The 22,501-nt window shown below is 27.3% G+C and overlaps 2 protein-coding genes across 2 annotated transcripts; both read right to left on the reverse strand.

The window, feature by feature from the left end:
• Window positions 1-145: 145 nt before the first annotated feature.
• On the reverse strand, window positions 146-1,353 carry LOC125850553 (uncharacterized; the record flags this gene model as incomplete). Its single annotated transcript, XM_049530418.1, has 1 exon — window positions 146-1,353. A coding segment is annotated over one exon (1,098 nt), but the record flags the coding sequence as incomplete, so codon positions are not given.
• Window positions 1,354-6,598: 5,245 nt separating this feature from the next.
• LOC125850547 (transcription factor MYB56-like) lies at window positions 6,599-8,871 on the reverse strand. Its single transcript, XM_049530408.1, has 2 exons — window positions 8,629-8,871; window positions 6,599-7,645 (listed from the first exon to the last, which is right to left on the reverse strand). Exons 1-2 carry the CDS (start codon window positions 8,783-8,785, stop codon window positions 6,876-6,878), a joined length of 927 nt encoding a protein of 308 aa, XP_049386365.1. The 5' UTR covers window positions 8,786-8,871; the 3' UTR covers window positions 6,599-6,875.
• Between the last annotated feature and the right edge of the window lie 13,630 nt (window positions 8,872-22,501).

Consider the following 22,501-nt stretch of genomic DNA (forward strand, 5'->3'; position numbering starts at 1 on the left):
ACAGACAGTCAGAAGTATGAAATTCTTATTTAATCAAATTCAACATAGATATTAGTTCTCCTAAACTGTTAGTCAACCATAATCAATCATGCCATAAAATAATATCTAAGACAACCATTATGACATACAGAATGACGAAAGCTGATAAAAATATTAAATCTTTTCTATTATAATAATTCTCATAAATATCATCCATTGAAAAAGTCAAAATACATAGAGAAATGTTTCACCCACAGAAGATAGTAGTAAAATATTTTAAACTTGATAACTCTCCATTTGCACATCTTGAGACTTCAAAGGTTCATACTCTCCCAAATAAACTTCAAGATGATCAGAAAGTGCAGACTTGTCAATGTTCTCATGGTGATAAGACTTGCAAACAAAGTAAATAATTGTTTGAATCACCAAACCAAATAGCATCAAAGTAAACAATAAAAGAAGACAAAACAACCCAACACCTACTCTATACAACACCCCTAGATGCATATGATGGCTTCCATGTACCACAAACTTCTTGAAAACAAAGTTCAAGATACCAAGTAAGAGATTGAACTTGAAAAAGAAAAACAAGGCTATTCTCATCTTCCCCTTTAACAAATCCTTGCTTTTGATCATGGCTTTCACTCCATATGAATCCTCTAACACAGTTACCACACTAGCTAAGTGCCATATAACCGAAAGGTACACAGATCCAACAACATAAACAATCGCCATGATCACAAAAATAAGGTTAGCAAGACCATCATTTTCACCCCGCATGCTGAAAGTCCATACAAACCATAAAGCTAAGAGAAAGAAGGAAACAAGGTTATAGATGAAGAAACAAAGGAAAGCACACAAGAAAGTCACCATAACCCTCTTCCAAACTTTAGGAACAACACTCATAACTTTCTTGTAACCGACTTCACGAGACGTGTATATGGAAGCAATTGTGTAAACCACAGCAGAGGTGGAAAGAAGGGAGAAGATGATGAGGATAGTGAAGTAGACAATTATGAAAAGCCATAGAGAGGTTAGCTCTGAATCTATGTGATCAGAGATCTTGTTGTATTTTGCCGTGCCCGTGTGAGTATGTCTGAGCTGAGATTCAGAGTGTTTAAGGTCAGAGAAGAAAAGATGGTAAACTTCCATATGAGCTAAGAAGATGAAGGACATAGGAAGGATCAAAGATAGGGTGATTTGGCTGAAAATTTTCTTCCATTGGTAGATGACTTTGTAGGCTTCTATGTAGATATCAAAGAGGCCTAGGAATTGCATCTCTTCTTGTTCTCTATCCATGGTTAGTTGGTTGCATAGAAAGAGGATATGGAAATGGAGTTGAATGAGAGATTTAATATATGGTAGGAAATTGGATATTTATTTTAGTCTTTCTCTCTCTTAGGTCAATTGGTTGGAAAAATATAAAAACAGAATTGAAAAGTAAGGATTTGAAGCTTGAATAAGTACAATTTCCTTAAAGAAATATTGCTCGTATATTTAGTAAAATATTGACAAGTTTTTTCTAGATTCCTCAAAGTCAATAGATATGGCAAAAATTGAATAGGCATTTCTCAAGGAAGTCATTATATATAAAAAGAATTTGTAGAAAAATATTCTTATTTGGATCAAGTATTTGTGTTAAGTAATTCAAAACTTAGTTTATAATTTAAATATTTAACTTTCATATAGATTAAATTTGTTATAGAAATGAAACAAATACACAAATAAAATTGTATCTATTTTTAGTCCAAGTCAACTAGTCAACTCATTTTACAGAGACCATTCCACAAATAATTAAAGGGCTACATGTGGTGCATTAAGGGATTTGATTATTGATTTAGACCAAAATGAATAAATTTTAATTAAAGGGCTACATGTGGTGCATTAGGGGACTTGATTATTGATTTAGACCAAAATGAATAAATTTTATAATGTCCTTACTGGCTTAGGAAAAGGGAAGAACGATATTGAGGGGGGGGGGGGGGGGGGGGGGGGGGGGGGGTCGTACAAACAAAAAATGTTTTATAATTTTCTCATGTTCAATTGATCAAAAAGTTTTTAAAAATGACTTTTTTAGTGAAAGTAGGAAAAAAAATAAGTTTTACAAGTGACATTTTACATTAATTACATCATCCCTATCCTACTGGGCGACTAACCCCAACCCACGGCGACTCCATCCCACCACTACCCCTACCTTACCTACCATAACATTTATCTATATTATATATAAATATTTTTCATCGTATCGAACAGATCATGGGTTTTTTTAACTTGGGTGGACATCATGGATGATCATGATCATTGCTTATCACTAAGGTTTATTATAACAAAAAAGTGATAAAACTAAAATTTGTAATAAAACAAAACACATATGTTATTCTTATATATTTCGAATAAAATGAAAATAGTTGATAACTAATCCATAAATCTGATGCTGGAAATTACAACTAAGTTTCACAAAAGATAAAATGGTCAAATTAAAATACCATCATATCATTAATTCAACAAATAGAGCTATTTATAATGGGACGAATATATACATTATTATAACAGACAAAAATTAATTGGAAGACGTGATTGGATGAAAGATGAGAAATAGACTTTGAAAAAACTAATGGGTTGTTTGGATTAGATACAAGTTATGTAAAAATTATGTTGAAGTCGTGGAATATTAAAATACATTGGCTTGAATATTTTATTTTCTTAAACATTTCTCCATCTATAATAATGTACGAATTAGTTATATCGAGAATAATTATGCAGCAATTAATTATGAAAATTGAAAATGATCCTTTGTTGAATGTTCTAATTTGATATTGTTTAGGCAAACATGAGTTTTCTAACTATTACGAAGGTCAATTTTCTCATTTTTGTAATATTAATCGACGCATTGCTAATTTCATATTTTTATTCGTATTTTATTCTATATAAAATAATACATAAATTTTTACATAATTTATGTAAGCAACAAAGAGACCATCCAACACCGTGTAACTAGTGCTGAATTTTATGTGGAGTATCAAAAGGGCAACCACATATTTTCTCTGTTCATTTTTATACAAATAAAATTTTATTTTTATTTGTCCACTTTACATATTAAGAGAAAAAAAATTCTATTTTATTTTTAGCATTAATTATTCATTTTAAATTATTTTTCAAGTTTATTAAAATTATATATCAATTAATCTGGGTATCATGATAAAATTTATACTTACATTTATTATTTCTTAAAGATTGTGTAAAGTCTGAATAAGTAAAAGTGGATCGAGTAAGATATATGAAACCAAACAACTCCTTAAGTGATGAGAAATTTCTCGGGCGGCAAAGACCAAGACTAATTCAGCGGGTCTTACACGCATCGGCGAATTTTCTTACGCCTTCCTTTTCAGCTTCCTCGATTTTCTATTTGATATTTGATATTTTAATTAGGACAGAGTAAATTTGAATTAGTATCGAAATTCTACGTTATGGGTAAAACATTTCCAAACAAAAACAATTTTGTATATATAAAATTCAAATTAGAAATATCTAATTAAGGAGGGAGAAATGCTTACTTCTCGATCACAATTCTTTAGCAAACCATATATTACTGTTTTTTTGACATAGAATTATTAAAATGTTTTGAAGTTGAATTTTCGAATTTCGAAAAACTCTAAAACACTGTTTTCATAATTTTCACTCCAAATCACTCACAAAAATTCAAAAACAATTTCGATCACAACACTGTTTCATAATTTTTATATCGCCCACTAATAAAGAAAAAAAATGTCAATTTGTCCATGTACTATTCGTATGTTATATTATGAGTTTAATCTTGGAGACTTTCAAGAAAGTCTCGTTTCTTTCCTTGATGAAATTTTAATTAAAGAATAAAAAGGTAATATTAAAAAATACTAGTAAAAGATAAGAGGGGTAACTAAAGTATTTTAACACGTAATATTCATTCATTTCACGTTGGAGTTTCATTAATAATAAGAAAAATACGAGACAATTTGTTAATAGCAAAGATACGAATAAACTAAGATATTTCGAACATAGCAAATTTTAACCTTTTACTTTTAGTCAACTATTATCAAAGCACTTGAAATTCTTCAATTCTACATATTTGAGTTTTCTCTAATTGGGCTTCTACACCAAATTGAGAAGACCCTAACAAATCTTAAGAGAATGAACAGACCTATCATTAATTAATTAGTTGGTTCGGTTTGTCTAAATTTTGAGAAATACATTTTTTTTTCTTCTAAAAAGAGTAAGTGACGATATTCCATATTGATTGTGTCTTTTTCATTCTCCAATAGACTTCATCTTCACCCTCACCTCGTAGTTCCCACCGCATATCCAGTGACACATTCAAAATTTTCACTAAAAAATTCAAAAAATAATATGTAGTTCCTCATACTTGAACTTGGAAATCAAGATGAATTTTGAACCTCCTAAACTAAGTCAACCTTTAGTCTTGTGTTTAGGGGATTCAATATATATGTACATAAAAATTAAAAATTAATCCTATATTTGCCCCTGCCCACATTCCTACCCCATCGGCCATCAGGCTTATCTCTGATAACATTTGTCTAGATTATAGATATAAAAAAAGATATATTATTGTTGTGATTGTATTTCAAAGAATGTATTGCCACTACCTTTGTCTGATGAGAGCTGACAAACAACAACATACCTATGAAATTTCATTAGGCGGGGTCCGAAGAGATAAAGCTGTTATTTCCGAAAGATCCATTGCTCAAGTGCATCGAATTCAAATAAAAAAAGAAAGAAGAATAGTGAAGAAAGCATAATTGTTACTAAGAAAATTAATGTAAAGTCATCTACAAGAAAAAAGAAACAATAACTATAACAAAATAGTATGGTAATCGAAACACAATACACAACATAAGACAAGAACTACAATGATACAACTAGATCATCTAGATGTGATGTAGGTAATCTATCTTAATGCAAACATAATCAATGACTGATTTCACAGCTTAACTCATGACTATATAACACAACTCTACCATAAATCTTCCATGATTTCACGCATGTACAAAAATACTTTCAAATCCGTTTGTCCATACATTTTGGTTCTAAAGTTCAAAATAATTCTTGGAAATTATTTTAAACAATTGCTTGTTTATCGAATTGACTCATCATTTCAAATTAGAATTTGAAATACATAATTCAAAATTTGTAAAAAAACATGTTAGAAAAGTTTTCATTAGCAAAATTTTAACTTTATTGTCATGTCCAAAGACACATTCACTTCAAATACTATTTTTTTCTCCCTCAAATCCCAAACAAATCATATTCCAACACCTATTTATAGTGTAGCAGCTAGCAGCCATCTTTTCAACAAAGTATGCATCAAGCATTACTCCTCCCAATAATACGACTCAGTTATATATTACACTGTCTGTCTCAATTTTACGTACTATAGTTTAAATTTCGAGAGTTAAATAATTTAATTTTGATATGAATTTGGATATGCATGAAATCTTCAAGTTTTTTGAATAAAGTATATATTTTTGAAAATTATATAAAAAATATTATAAGTCACAATAACTGTTGATTTAAATTATTTAAATAATATATTAAAATTTATGATAAGAAATAGACTTTTTTGAATCTTGAAATTCAAAAAATGCCATATAAATTGAGATGGACGAAGTATATGGTTACAATGATAAATAAAAAAATTCGATAAAACATAATAGCTTGTCAATCTAATAGTAATAACTTACAATTTTTGAGAAATGCTATCCAACATTACACCATATATTAAATAGAAAGAAGGATTTAGTGTTTTAACTATCTAAAATGAAGTCGACTAAGATAAATTCCATGTTGTATATATGTAAAATACCGTGTGGAATTGTTTGGTTTGTAAATAAATTATATATAGTGAGATTATAATATAAATAAAAATCAAACAATGATGAAATTATTTGGTAATATATACTTTATTGATGAATGTTTGATTCATTGCACCAAAAATAAAAAATACGAAATATATATATATAAAACTATGATTATAGAAAGTTATGGTAGAATAGATAAAATCTCTTCTACATTTAATCAGAAGTTTTGAATATGAATTTTTTTAGAAATGATAAAATTCTAGATAAGAGCACAAGTATCACTAATTCAAAATCAGGGCCCAAAACAAATACTGAACAGTGAATAGCTCGAAAAAAGTAATATATGGATGGACATTATACATGTAATATACATTCCTCTATCAAACTAGTATGTAGTAACTTTCAGTGCAAGTTTCAAATAGCTATCAACAACATATATATATATATATGCAGCTTCAACTTAAAATGTAGCAATTTTTACATCTTCTTGACATTGATATATAATAATATATCACATCAATTTAGTTTCTCTCTTTTTTACTTAAGAGATTAGCAACTAAATCTTACCTGCACGAAATTGATACTTACACTTAATTTCTACCAAAAAAGGAAATATTTCCATGTCATATAACACATGGGGAAAAATAAAAGCAACACACTGAGAAAATTAAGAAAACTCAGTACAACTTTACTCCCATTTGTAAAAAAAGGTTAAAAAAACAAATGTAATATACATAATCCAAAGTCCATATATAGTTGAATAATATCAAAGTTTATTACATATATTATGCTACAAGTGTTCAAAATCTATGTCCCTAAAAAGAAATTAGGATGATTAAGTAAAACCTAAGAGTACTTTTTTCACCTTAGAGGTTAAAAAAACAGCCTAGGCTAAGCTATCACTTGAATTAACAACAACTATTTGGCATGATAAAGAAATTATAACTAGGATTTAGGAAGCATAAAAAATACTTATATTATAATTAGACATTGAAAAGAATTGTTAAACATTACACAAAAAATTAGCCAAAGAAGAAAAAACAATCAAGAAGAAATCCCCACACCAAGAAAATCTATAAAGGGAATATCTTTCTTTTCCCTTGCTTCTTCTCCATAATTTTGTTGTTGTTGTTCAATGTTTTCCCTTAGAATTTTCCCAAAGGAAAATGTACTATGGCTAATATTCACAACTCTTTCAGTTATACCGTCATATTCATTTCTATCAGCATAACTGAAAGGATTCTGAAAAGTCGTACTCCTTTTGCAATTATTATCTCCTCCTCTTCCGTGACTTGAAAAGCTTAAATTATTTTGACATAAAGATTTTTGATCTATTGAGGTTTCTCTAAACAAATGACTCCCAATTCTTCCACAAAATTCAGGTGAACTAGAAGAATATGTAGTAGACATTGAGAAAACCCTATCTTTATTAGGGTTTTGAAATTCAAAGTTAATTTTGGAGCCATAATTACCTTCTTGTATTCTCGTATTATTATTATTGTTGCTATTCCTTCGTCGAAAACCATAACATGATGATTTAGAATCACTTAGAAAATTATCATGTTGTTGTTGTTGATATAAACTTCTTTTACCACAAATCTTTGATTGTTCCCTTTGCTTTCTTGCCATTAAAACATGCCAATGATTTTTCACAGCATTATCAGTTCTACCTGGAAATAATCTTGAAATTAATGCCCATTTATTTCCATGTATTCTATGAGCACCAATAAGTCTCTCTTCTTCATCTTCACTAAATGGTCTTCTATTAATTCTTGGATCAAGTTGGTTAAACCATCTTAATCTACAACTCTTCCCTATATACAAAATTAAAAAAAANAATTACCTTCTTGTATTCTCATATTATTATTATTATTATTGTTGTTGTTGTTGTTGTTATTCCTTTGTCGAAAACCATAACATGATGATTTAGAATCACTTAGAAAATTATCATGTTGTTGATATAAGCTTCTTTTACCACAAATCTTTGATTGTTCCCTTTGTTTTCTTGCCATTAAAACATGCCAATGATTTTTCACAGCATTATCAGTTCTACCTGGAAATAATCTTGAAATTAATGCCCATTTATTTCCATGTATTCTATGAGCACCAATAAGTCTCTCTTCTTCATCTTCACTAAATGGTCTTCTATTAATTCTTGGATCAAGTTGGTTAAACCATCTTAATCTACAACTCTTCCCTATATACAAAATTAAAAAAAAAATTAATAATTGATTTTCAATTAAAAAAAAAAACAATTAATGTGTGACTTAAATTCTAGAGCAAGATTTTGCATTTAATTTTCTTTTTAAAAACAGTTGAGAAGATACTATCAATGGAAACTGTTAGACTTCATATATGTATGAATTATGATGATAAAAAAAATAATTCCATTTTAGCCAAGTTTATAATAAGGAAAAGTAAGTAATAAATGTTATCCATTTATATTTTAAAAAAATCAGCAAAATAATAATAAATGAAATTCTTTTAACATTTAATAGACTTGAGAAGTATTTAATTTGATGTTAAACAACTTTTGACAATAAATAAAATACTTAACCCTAATTTTAAAACAGTATAGCATCAAATATCAATCCATAATAATCAAAACATCTCTTTTTCTGATTCATTTTTTTTCTTACGACATGATATTCAAACTTAGATTTATTAAATTTAAATCGAGCGAAGAAAAAGTAAGCCTATTTATTACAGATGATCAAGTCAACACATTTTTTTTTTTGCTTCAATAATTTTATAATTATAATCCAAAAATTCAATAAGTATATAATTATATAACTACCTGATCTTCCTTGAAGTTTTTCAGCTATAGAGTTCCAATTTTGAGGACCATATTGTTCTACAAGCTGCCGGAGTCTTTCGTCTTCGGCCGGTCGCCAGTGGCCACGTGGACAGCTACTTCTAATTGTATCGTCACCGGAACCACCACCTTCCGCCATGTATGTTGCCGGAAAAAAGTTGTAACTAGTAATATTAGTAATCTTGATGAGATGAAAGAAAAATAATGGAATAAAGTTGTTATATTTATAATATATAGTTTTATATCAAATTAAGAAGAGTAAAAGAAAGTGGGTTGGTTTAGAGATATATAGATGACTGATGGGCAGTCACTTTTGTTGGTTTTACACGACAAATTGGGCAGTGAGGAGGAAAAACAAACGTTTGTGTACGTGTCGTGAATTCATAATTTTCATTAAGGGTTCAAAATATGAAGAAGTATATGCACGAATTAATTGAACAGGGTTCAATATCTATTATATTAATATCATTAATAATTTTAATAATATATAAATAATGTAATTTTTCAGCAAAAGAGTTCGAATGAACCCCTAGTGATAAACTGACTTAGCCTTGTTTGAAAAAAATAAAAATATAATTTTATTGGACTTTCATTATCTTATTTCCAAATTTCTTACACGTTTTATAAATTGATAGTTTCACATTTTTATCTTTACAAGGTGACTTTGAATATATTGTCTAGCACTATATAGAGGCGGAGTCAGGAATTAAAAATATCGGAGGCACCACTATTTTAATAACATAGACATAATAATTAGTTACTGTAAAGTTTAGGGTGAAACGAGTCTCCCAAAACTAAAAGAAAAGAATAACTTAAAATATTGGGTTGTAGCTACTAAAATGTAAAAAATAAAAAAAATAAAAAATGGAAAAATGTTAAAAAAGAAATAGAATTCAACTAATAGAACCACTTTAACTTTGTTGCTAGGAATGCCAATACAAAAGTATATGTATATTATTTAAAANTTTTTTTTTGAATTTATCGAGTTCATGACCCTGTCCTAAGGTTTGATGATCGACTCATTCTTATTAGTATATGTTTATAATTAATATTATTTCAAAAATCATGAAAAAGTAGGAACTAATTAAATCAAAATTGTACAGAGTGAGATTGAGGGTCAAAAATACATATGCTATAATTCATTAATGAGATATCAATATTCAGTTTTTAAATGTTGGATATAAGAACTTTTGGGAATGTAATTAATTAATTAGTTATTTTTGTTGTGGAATATTAAATTCTCTTCAAGTACAAAAGAAGCAATTTAGTTAAAGAATTTATGTTGACGGTGTAAAAGATATTACACAATCAAATTTCTTATTAAGTAATACACGTAAATATCTTAACAAGCATTTGCTTGATAATTAATCTTGTATAATTAATCTAAAATAACCAACTTACAATCACATATTAAGATTTATCGACAGTATAAAATATAATTTAAACTATCTGTCCGTGTATATAATATAGTTAAATTGGTCTTACTCTTTGTTTGCTAATATGAAGGCAGGCAGAACTAAAACGGGAGTTCGGTCGAATTTAATAAATTTTATTTAAATATTGTATTTTATATTAATAAATTTATTTCATATATATATATATTAAATTTAAAACTCAGTTATTATTACTTAAAATCGTTATTATAAAATTAAAATTCTAATTTTGCCTCCAAATTATATTTAGCATGCATTAAATAACTTGCTATTTCATAGGTTTGTACACAAACAGAAAGAGAAAAATATTTATTAAAAAATGAAGAAAAAAGGGAAAGTTGGAGAGTCAGATATGGAGGTTGTTGAGGGGGTGTAATTTTACATTAATTTCATTAATTTGCTTTAAGGATTATTTAATTAGTCTATTCACATAGAGGATGGAAATTAATCACTACCTTTAAGAATTTTAAATATTACTATGTTAATAAAGATTTTTTCAGTTAGGTATAATTAGGCTTTTGCTTCCACCTATAAGTTTTCCAATGTTTTAATTTGTTCATGTTATTATTAATAACTTATTAATTACATCCATGTGATATAACAGACTGACCTTAGCGTCTATTAAATTAATTAATACATAATTGTATATTTTATTTTTACTTCTAAATACAAGAAAGAAAGGCTAAACGCATACGTACATCTAAAATTGATACAATTTTTAACTTAGACACATTAATCGATTGAACACATGTAGTAGGCCTAAGTGTGTCATTTAAACATTTTTTCATTGTCTTGACAACTTGCGTGATTTACCCATTAAAAAAGTGTGAGAAGGCCAAAATATCAACAACAACAAAAAATAGTTGTTTTTTTTTTCCCATTAATGCATAAAAGTTTCAGAAATTTTTTTCCTCAAAAAAAAAATCGTATTTTGTTTTTTCATAAGCTGCGATTTAAAAAAAAATTCGTTTCTTTTTTAGAATGTTATTTTTCTTTTGTTTATTAAATTAATTTTAAATAATTAACTCTCTCTTTTTTCAGATTTTTTTTGTTTCATTTTTCTTTTCTCAAAAAGCTGAGAATTATTTTTCTAAATTGGATGTATATTTTTTTTTCTTTTAAAAAAATTGTTTGAGAAGAAAATTTTATTTTGTGTATTAAATAGATTTTGACATAATTTTTTCTTCAGATTTTCCACAAGGTGGGAAGTTTTTTTCCAGATTGGGTGTAAATTAAGTTTTTTTTTGGAGGATATAATTTTTATTTTGTTTTATCAAACAGATTTTAAAAGAACTATGATTTTCCTTTCTTTTTTTTTACTAAAAATATATGTAATTAGTTAATATATTGTTTTGTTGCCTCAACGAGTGTATTATCTTCTCCTTATTTTTTTGTTGATTGTCAAAAGAGTATCTAATAGAACATATTTTGAATATGTCGAGTGTTTAACAGGTGCACAACTTAGTTGAAATATTTATCTAAGTAAAAAAATCATGTCAACTTTAGACGCCTCTATATATGTTCGATCAGAAAGCAAACAAAGAAAAAACCATATGTAGAGATACATTGCAACAAAAGAGATACTTTGTAGCAATAGATTTTCCTTTAATTAGCACTAAAATATTTAGTGGCAATTGAAGCGAAATTTTATTGTAATAGATTTTCCTTCAATATTTATTAATATAGTCACAAAATAATTTATATATATGGTAGTGATTGAGGCAAGAAAAACCTAGCAATGTGGTCATTTTATTATTACTCTACATAAGTAGGTCAGTATTTTAATAAATTCCACAAAAATATAATATGATATTATTGTTTTTGGTCCATCTAATACTGAAATATGGGAGAACAATATGTAAAGTGTTGGTGGAATAGTTAATCATATACTATAAGATGAAATAGTTATATATAAGAAATAATATTATATTCTTTTTATAACCATTCAAAAGTAAAAAATAGTATAAGATCTATCCATGAAATTTCGTTTACGCAATATCGTTAACGTATAACAATGGTAGTTACAATGTCAATTGCATGTCTAAGCTATCAAAATAATTTCGAAAAGAAAACCAATTTTATGTTATTGTCACCCCAGTGTTTACGTAAGGATTTAATTAATAAAATACTATTAAAAGATAAAAACTGGCGACAAATAAATTTTTAGTTAAAAATTCATCGCTAATTCAAGAAAATCCAGTTATAAACTACGAATAATTTAGTGATATATTAGCAACAGAGTTTATAGCTAATTCGATTTATTTTATCTTTTGTAGTGAAAGTTCATTGCTTATGCTGACCTCAATATTACGTTGTCTTCCTATATTATACTAATTTATATGTCTAAAAATATTATATTATAATAAAATAATGTAGTATACACAAGATTTCGACACGTAAGTTACCTTGTATTTCAAATCTATGCATAAAACTATATGTTTTTATCACATATCAAAGTTCACAATTCATTTCTTTAAATAAAAAATAGTATGAATTAATTACTTCGTTAGAAAAATAGTTAAACATTATAAGGTTTAAGAAAGACTAGCAATTTAGCAAAGACATAATTTAATTTGGTGATATGAAAATAAAATAAAATTGTAGTTGTACAACATGTCATTCCTTTTTGAGTCCGCATTGAAGCCCCAATTAAATACGGATGCACACCGCACCACATGGCTTATTCGACCCAACATGATTTTCTCCATACATATAGTTGAAATTCGAGACATCTAATTAAGGATAAAACTGTTTCACCATTGCACTAAACATGTTGGTACATGTCATTCCATTCATGCAGATGGAAAGTCAATCACATAGTTGAAAGCTTTTTAATTAATCAATTATTTAACAAATTGATTTCTTAACTGACTCATTAATCTATACCCTACGAAACTAAACACTTCTCTATCTCATCTATAAATATAAAATTTGGAGTTAATTAAATTAATTAATTAGCGTATCCATTAACATCAAAATTTATCAATCAAACAAGACATCTCCAACGGTGGGTGTTAAATCAATATCTAAATAGTCATGTTTAACTATTTTGGATTTATAAATAACTAAGTTAAATTCTGTTTGGTTAGCTTTGATTGTTAGAATTTTATATTGATATATATATAGGAGGTCTTTCCACTTCTTTTTCCCTAATATATTGTCTTAGCAAGGGGCAGCAAAATCAACCCAACCCGTCCAAACCTGCCCAATTCGTTTAAGTTTGGATAGGTTATTGATTGGTCCATTCATGAGTTCAACCCATTAAAAGTTAGGTTGATATGTAATTCGAATAGGCTCATGAGAAATCTCGTCAAAATATGTTTTTAAAACTATTCTTTAATTTGATATGTTATATATAGCCATAATATAATAAAGAAAAATAATAATTTTATCATGTACTAAAATATTTTAAAAGACCAAGTAAAAATTGGGTAGCGTTAGATCTTGACCCGTTATGTAACTCATTACTTTCCATTTTGACCCAACTCATTTTGACCCAAGCAGATTTGAGATGGGTTGAGTTTTGACCCGATTGTTAATGACCCGTCCAAATTTGACTTAACCCTCCCAATGACCACCCTTAGTCTAAGCCCAAATATGTAGGGTACATAGGGGTCTGTTTGGTAGAAAGTAAAATACTTTCTAGAAAATGCTTTCTTGAAAATAAGTGAGTTTCTTACTTATTTTCTAGTGCTTGAGTAAGTAAGTATAAAAATGTAATTATTCCAAGACATTTATATATAATCTAACAAACATGATAGAAAGTGGGAATTCAAGATGGCAGGGAAAGAGCCAATGAACTTGAAGTATGATGTATAAAATTTATTTTTCATATATTTCTATTAAAGAACTCATTTTCCTTATTTAAAAAAAAATTATACTTCTATCCATGAAGGAACCCTATTTTTCATCTTGAATTGGTTATACAATATAATTCCAAATTCGAGCGTGTTAAACATATTTGAAGGTGAATTGTCATTTTACATAGTCAACTCGATGACATTTTTTTCATCTACTTTATCGTCGCTCGCCATTATGAATTATGAGTTTTCGGAAAATTAGTTCATAAAAATATAATTCAATTTAGTTTAGTCAAGTTAATTATTAGCTCAGCCATTTCGATCAGTTCAATCCATTTTAATTCATGAAAAAAATTAAATTGATATATAACTCAAATTAACTTATAAAGAATTTTGAAAAAATATTTTTAAAAGACAATCTTTAATTTGATATGCTATACATATCCATCATTAATAAATAAAAATTAGGCACTATAAATTTGTTAAAAAATAAATAAAATTATTTAAACTTAATAAGAATTGGACGGATGAGTTTTGAAACACATTTTTGATCCATTTAACCTAAGTATTTTTTGAGTGGGTTAAAATCCACATATTTATTAACTCAACTCATTTTAACCCATTTAAATTCATTTCAACACGTCTATTTGACACTTTTAAGATTCTGCATGAAGGGAACCTTCAGTACTGCTTAATTCTTCATGTTTACAAGTTTTTAAAATTGATGATATTGTTAATTCTAATATTATCAAAAAGATTAAAATGAAAAAGGGCAAGGCACAACATAATCCTTTCGTCGATGTTTTAACTTTTTATTTTATTTCAAAATAAGTAGTATTTTAGGATTCAATTGATTTTATTCTTTCAAAATTATTCTTATTTACGTAGCCAAAATTCATTAATTAGTTTTTCTTGATTTGGAGTAAGTAAATACAAAAATGAGTAATTTTATGAGGGTGTGCCTAAATTAAAAACATCAATTATTTTGAAACGGGGATTAAGAAAATACTAATACCCTTTAGAGAACTATTGCACATATTATAGTTCATTATTTGTTTGAATTGCAAATAATTCCACACAACCAACCTATAATTAATTATGCTTTCAATTAATTGGTATCTTCTATGAGACTGTTAAGTTAATTCGTTAAGAACACTACTTTATTGACATTTGTTTGCCACCTCAGTATCAATTTTCACATTTAAATTCCACAATCAATAATATTCCTCTCAAAATAAATGATATTTTTAACTTCAAAATAAGTTAACTCAAAATATATTAATTAAAATATATTTTACTTTTTAAAAGTACTTTAAACTGAAAATAACACTTATTTTTGAACGAAAAGAGAATCAAAATTTGATAGAGTTGCGATTATGAAATCATGAAAACTGAAAAGAAAGGTTTAAATTAGCTTTCAATCAATAAGTTTAAGAGTATTTCAGTTAATTGTGTAAATAAAATTTTAAAAATACACCATCTCTTCCCAAAATGTCTTTATAATGAAAACCATAATATAACCTCTCTTTTTTTCATATCTTAAGATACCCCATATTAGCTTGCTACATTTCAACCAATCCTGAAAATCCCCAACCAAACTAACTTTGACTAATGTTGCTCTCCTTTCTACTCGTATTCGATTTAAGTTTTATATATATATATATATTCGGGGCAAGTCATCTTATTATAAGGGGATGAACCCCTTCGACCTGAAAATTATATTATTTATATAAATAATTTTAATGTATATATATTAGATGTCGAACCCCCTTCGACTACTTTGTATGTCTATTTCTACAAATTTTGAATTCCCTTATTGAAAATCCTGGCTCCACTACGGTATATATCAATAATAAAACAATTTTTTTCTACTATTATATAATTTGATTTTTGTGATATTTTAATTATCGATTAATAAATATTTTTATATTATCAGTACATATAACTTAAACTTCAAAAAGATAGTGTATCTAGATCAATAAATAATTTTATATTATTAGTACATATAACTTAAACTTCAAAGGTATCTATTAAATTTGATTTTTAGAATTAATGTTCATGTATATGTGTATAAATATAATCCTTGTAAGAGATGCTCTCCTAAAACTATATATCAATTTTGTTATTTCGATTAAATGCAATTTGTTACAAGGTTGTTGTTTATGATGTTAGCTTCATTAAATTCACTATTTTGGTCTTATAACAATATATGAGGTACCCAACCCTTACAACCCCACCCCCCACCCCACCAAAAATTGAAAAGAAATAAGTGTACCTGTTATTAGTCTAATATTTTGGAGTACATCGATGAATATCTAGGTAACTTCTAGAATCATTATATATGTCGTCCAAAATTTACCCAACAACCTCTCTTCTAAACTAAAGAGTTTAATACTTATCTTCGGTTGATATTATTTTGCAGTCAGAAAATTTGAATAGCTTAGTTGATTGACTATCTAAATTCTCACCTTATTGGTGAGGATTTGATTCCCATATTATAATCTTCTTCTCCATTTTCTCTTTCCCCACCCATAATTTAAAAAAAAAATAAAAAAAATTGCCGCCAGTATCATAATCATTTCGTTTGAGGATGTCAAAGAAGAAATTATAACTTGTTTTTATGTACCTTCTTAACTCTTAATTAGAAACCCCATATTAGCTAACTTTTAGTGTATATTAAATCTTATTCCGGTCATTCACTTTTACTTATTCAGTATTTTAAAAATAGATTTAAATTTTTATTTGTTATTTTTTTAATATATCAAGAAAAGATAATTATTTTTTCCTATTTTACCTTCAATTATAATTACTTATTTTCAGAAAAAATTCTCAAGACCTAAGACTATACATAAGTTATATATTATGAGTATTATGGTATACTCATATTAATTAATTTTTCTTAAGGGACATACAAAGTTCAATATAGACAAATAAAAATAAATGAAGGGAGTACTTCTGTAAATTCTTTCTTCTCAAAATGTGTTTAAGAACCCTACTGCATCAAAAATTTAGTTTGAGTTATAGAAATGGAAAGAAACTCGTTTAGGAGCACTTCCACTTTGATGACCCTTATGATGCGCTAATCCAAATTAATTGAAACTCAAAATAAATATATATCGAACACTGGATAAAAACTAAAAAAAACGTTAAACTTTGACAAATGTAGTATCAAAGCAGCAAAATAGGCAGTCTCAAAAAGCAAAAATAAAACGCTTTGGACGCTAATCGTAGGATTATAATAGGCTAATAGCTAGCGTCTCACTGGACACAATTCCCCCCCTCCCCCCCCCCCCCCCTAATTCTTCCAACTTTTTATTTTATTTTATTTTCGTGTATAATTAATAATCAAACCATCAATTCAAAATCGAAGAATATGTTATATTTAATTTATATTATTTTAATAATTTAAAAACAATAAATTATTTTTATTATGATTTTAATCAATAACCAATCGTGGACACACCAAAAAATAGCGTGTCACTGGACACAACTTTCTTTCTATTCTCCCACCTTTTCATTTTCCTATATAGTTAATAATCGAACAACCAACTTAAAATGGATAATAACCAAATCAATAATTGTACATTATATTTGATTTGATTTGTTTTAATAAATTAATTAAAATATTTAATTATAATTTTAATCAATAATCGAACGTGGACACTCCTAATAATAACGTGTCATCGGACACAATTTTTGAAGTGAAGTGCCGGATAAGAATTAATATNTGTTATATTTAATTTATTTTATTTTAATAATTTAAAAATAATTAAATTGTTTTTATTATGATTTTAATCAATAACCAATCGTGGACACCCCAAATAATAGTGTGTCACTGGACACAACTTTCTTTCTATTCTCCCACCTTTTCATTTTCCCGTATATTTAATAATCGAACAACCAACTTAAAATGGATAATAACCAAATCAATAATTGTACATTATATTTGATTTGATTTATTTTAATAAATTAAATTAAAAAATTTAATTATAATTTTAATCAATAATCGAACGTGGACACTCCTAATAATAACGTGTCATCGGACACAATTTTTTGAAGTGAAGTGCCGGATAAGAATTAATATATGTATAGTAAACTTTTAATTTTCTTGTTTCACTTCATACGTTCTCATCAAATAATTAAAACTAACTCTAATTAATTCCCTTTAAAATACTATTTCCAAATTTAGGGCAAGCACAAATACTCCAATAATTTCGTAATTCAACATTTTGATTACTTCTCAATTTCAACTAAATAAAATTATATTAAATTAAGCAAAGTGGAACAAGAAAATGATATTTCAACTGCCAATGGTTTCCAATAAAATATGTCATAATCATTCTTTGAATATAGCTCCCTAATATGCATGATCCCATGTTATCTAAATGAGAAAAAATAAAAACTTTAGTAATTTATTCCACCAAGCTACTTTAACGTTAGGTTGACAAGAAAGAACATATACTAATTAATACTCTTGGGAATTATGTTAAATAACCACTTATAATAAGCTTTTCTTAAACAAACTTAATTTTTGTACTTTGGCTATAATTAACTGTGTGCTTCATTCGTTATGCTTATAAGAGGAAACTATTCTTACAATTATAGGTGGATTAATTCAAGATCTGAATATTATGGGTTCAAGTTTGAAATTCCATCGTATCCATATGAATAATCATCACTCGATTTGAACTCTATTATTAATACTGATTTAGTGAATTTATTAAGTATATATACAATTATATCTGAACCAAAGCTATTGGATTAGGACGAATATGTACGTCCTTGACTACATCCACCCACTAGAGGTGGACCCACATGATGCCGTGAGGATACACATGCACCTCAGGGGCGAAGCTACACCTTAACGAGGGTGGTTAAATGAACAATCTTCGTCGAAAATTTTTTATGAGTATATATATTAAATATCGATATTTGTGGAATATATATTAATTGTTGAACACCCTTGACATAGTAATGAAAGATAGCCAAATGGTTAGGGTTGTTCAAAGTTGCCTTAGTGGCTTGGGTTTGAGCCTAGAATTTAGACATTTTGTTCAATTTTTTTGTTCCTTTTTGGCTCTTAAAAAAAAAAAAAGACTTAGGCATTTTGTTCAATTTTTTAAATACAGTTTCTTCTCTTAAAAAAGAGAACAAAAGTGACGTTTTTTAAGTTACGAAAACCAAAAGTTTTTTTTATAGAGATCATATAATTGAGGTAGGACTATTTTGTAGCCAAGCTTTATAATTTGAACAGTAAGGCTTATATTTTTTACTTGTCCTAAATTATGAATATTCTTGACGAAAATTCAGACTCTGCCACTGATGCATCTAGTAACTTTTTTTTTTATCATTATTTATTAGTATTGTATATATATGTATAGATAATCTAAAAAAGGATGTGCACTCTTATATGACTTGTTGTAATCATTTAAACTTAATACCGAGTGTTTATAAGTATTTTTCAAACTTATACTATTATTACATAACTACTTAAAAACACTCAAAATAAATTAATCCAGACTGACTCCTTGTCAGCTTGTGTAATGTCACCACAAGATCATATTCAAAACAATCACCATGATACATTCATCATCAATAAAAAATAAATAAATTCAAGGATAGATATATGTATCCCTAAAAATATGACGAATGTTTTCTTGACATAAAAGATGATCAGGGAATGGACTAAATTTACACATGTTGAATTTTGTTTCACTTATCTTGAATGCCTATTTTACATTAGAAGAAAGAAGATAAATATGTTATTTCATTGATCTAGCTACTAAAGTCTATTTATGAGGATAAAAAAGACATATAATTATTAACCACAACCTTCAATCATAGATTATTATTATTATTATTATTATTTTTTTATGTATTTGCAGTTTTAGCTCCTCAAAACACTATCATCAATTATATTATTTATTTTGTGAGTCAAAGATGTTAAAGAACAATTATTATTGTAGCTCCTGAACCAATTTGAGTTTTCCATATTCAGAATGATGAAATTAGCTTTAAAATCTTCAAGATATTTGCAACACTTATATAACTAATTAAGATATGGTGAATACAAGTTATGTTGGAATTAGTTATGTTGGGATAAGTTATATTGAGATAAGTGATGCCGGAATTAGTTTTTATTGCTTGTTTGGTTTATCATATAAATAAGTTGGGGGAATGGAGTGAATTTGGTTAGGGTTCTTTTTTATTAGTTGGGTTCTTTTTGTATTGGGGCGGGCGGGTTTAATAACTATTGGGGTGGGTTTAGTTAAAAATGGGTGGGTAATGGGTGGATTTAAAATTATATTAAATAATTAAATTGCAACCAATGGTTGAGCGCCACGTAATTAAAAGGATTATTTAATTTTTTAAAATGGTGCTCCGTTAATGAAGTGGATAAATTGGACCCAAAGGTGGATGGGGAGGGTATTTGGGAGTCAACAGGTGGATGAGGGGTAGTTGTGTACCATTTTCAATACTTCAAGGGTATTTTAGGCCCTTTTCCGTTAAAACTATTGCATTGCTAATACCTGGAAATCCATGGTATTAGAAACACACACCTTAACGCACAATAAGGTGTATAACTAAATTAAACTAACACAAATATTAGTTATATATAGATTAGAAAAGAGTATCAAACAACATATATACTAGTAATACACATATAGCTAATGCATGCATTATTTTTTCTAATACACTCTATCAAATCGTTTGAATTAGTGGATATTTAAGTTATTGAAAAAGAATAATTTTATTAAAAACAAATTATTATAAAAGCAATTGTTATTGCTATAGGTAAAACGTTGGTATAGATATTACAACAGCAATATTTATGTAACCAATAGTGCTACCATCACTTTCAAGAACTTATTTTTATTAAGGTTGATATAATTTAGTGACCACAAAATATTGTAACTCATTGATCTTTTCAAAAGAGTGTCTTATAGTCATGGATTTTTATATAATATCCATGATAATGTGCTTGCTTTTACCTTAAGCCAAAATGTGACTTTTTGACTTTCATCTATACTTGAGAAGTTGGGAAGGGAAAGAAAAAAGAGAGAAAAGTTGAAATTTTTCCTTTTCTAGATTATGTGATTAAAAAAATTAAACAAAACACAAAGGGGTTCTAATTTTTAATGGGACCTAAAAAAAAGTCTTCATATTATCCACAACCCTTCATTTCAAGTTCCAAATCAATCAAATAAGGGAAAGGTTACAACTTACATCTATAATTTCTCCACTATTTTCCCTCTTTTTTGTTTTCTTATTCTGTTTCTTAATTAGTAGCGGTATTTTCAAGTTCAAAACATTATAAATTATTTGAATCATTGTTTCATAAATCTCAGTCTTTCTGACAATAATGTTATGAATAATTTTGAGATGTTAAATTAAAGATTTTAATTGTATGGAAAATTTTCATAATTATACCATTTATATAGCACTCCTAATTTATAGTATTACCCCAACTAATATAATTATATCAAGTAGATAAAAATTAATTTCACAGAATACTTCAAAGTCCCTCATATTTCTATTAAAATTTATCTCGAAAAATAAAAGGAAGAATGCTTAAACTTAACAAATCAATATTAATATGTATATCTATTAAAAATTATGGATTATACATAAGGAATAGTTTCGTATATAATATGGTTACGAGACTTACGAAACAACTAGTTTGCAGCTAATATAGTCTACCTTTTATATTTACATAAAAAAAAAAGGATAAGGGTCTGAAAAATACCCCAACTTTGATCGAATTTGCTGTTGCGATACCAAACTTTCATGAGGACCTATTACCGTCCTAGACTATTTAATACCATATTTTAAACATATATATTTGCCCACATGAACATAAAAAATAATGCAAAATTATAAATAGTAATGTGTCCACGTGAGCACATATATACCTTTAAAATACACTATTAAATAGTCTAGGGAGGTAATAGGTCCTCATGAAAGTTTAGTATCGCAACAACAAATTAGACCAAAGTTGGGATATTTTTCAGACCCTTATTCCGGGCATCAAATATCTGGTCAAGTTATACAGCCAAGTTAATTAATTCACAATATATGTAATGTATTTATATTATATAAATAGTATATAATCGTGTGTATATAATGTCTACAAAATCAAATATCAACTAGGTTGACTTCTTCATCAACTATCCAATTGTTCGAATTGGTTCAAAATATATCTTCTCATATTGTATACTTATTCCATACACCATGTGTTTATTTTTAAAAAAATATAGATATCATGTAAAAATTACATAAATATCAGTGTTGAAAGTTAATAACATCATATCCCTATTCTTTCTCAAATTACAAAAATTTCAAAAATTTCTTAAAATTATAATATCTCGGATTTATCTAGAAACCTGTGGATACATAGCTCACAGATTGCGAAAGATACATTACTTAATAAAAGGGATGTATCCAAGAGGGGATATGGATGTATCTCTGATAGTATATAGGTATGTATCCGAGGGAATTTTTATAAATTTCTTAAATGATAATTTATTATTTTTAGAGATTATGATAAAATAAAATGTGTATTTATATAATATTTTCAAATAGATAAACTGGCCCAAATAAAACATACTTGAACTAGGAAAA

Source organism: Solanum stenotomum, unplaced genomic scaffold (assembly GCF_019186545.1).
Source record: "Solanum stenotomum isolate F172 unplaced genomic scaffold, ASM1918654v1 scaffold17555, whole genome shotgun sequence".
Classification (NCBI taxonomy): domain Eukaryota; kingdom Viridiplantae; phylum Streptophyta; class Magnoliopsida; order Solanales; family Solanaceae; genus Solanum; species Solanum stenotomum.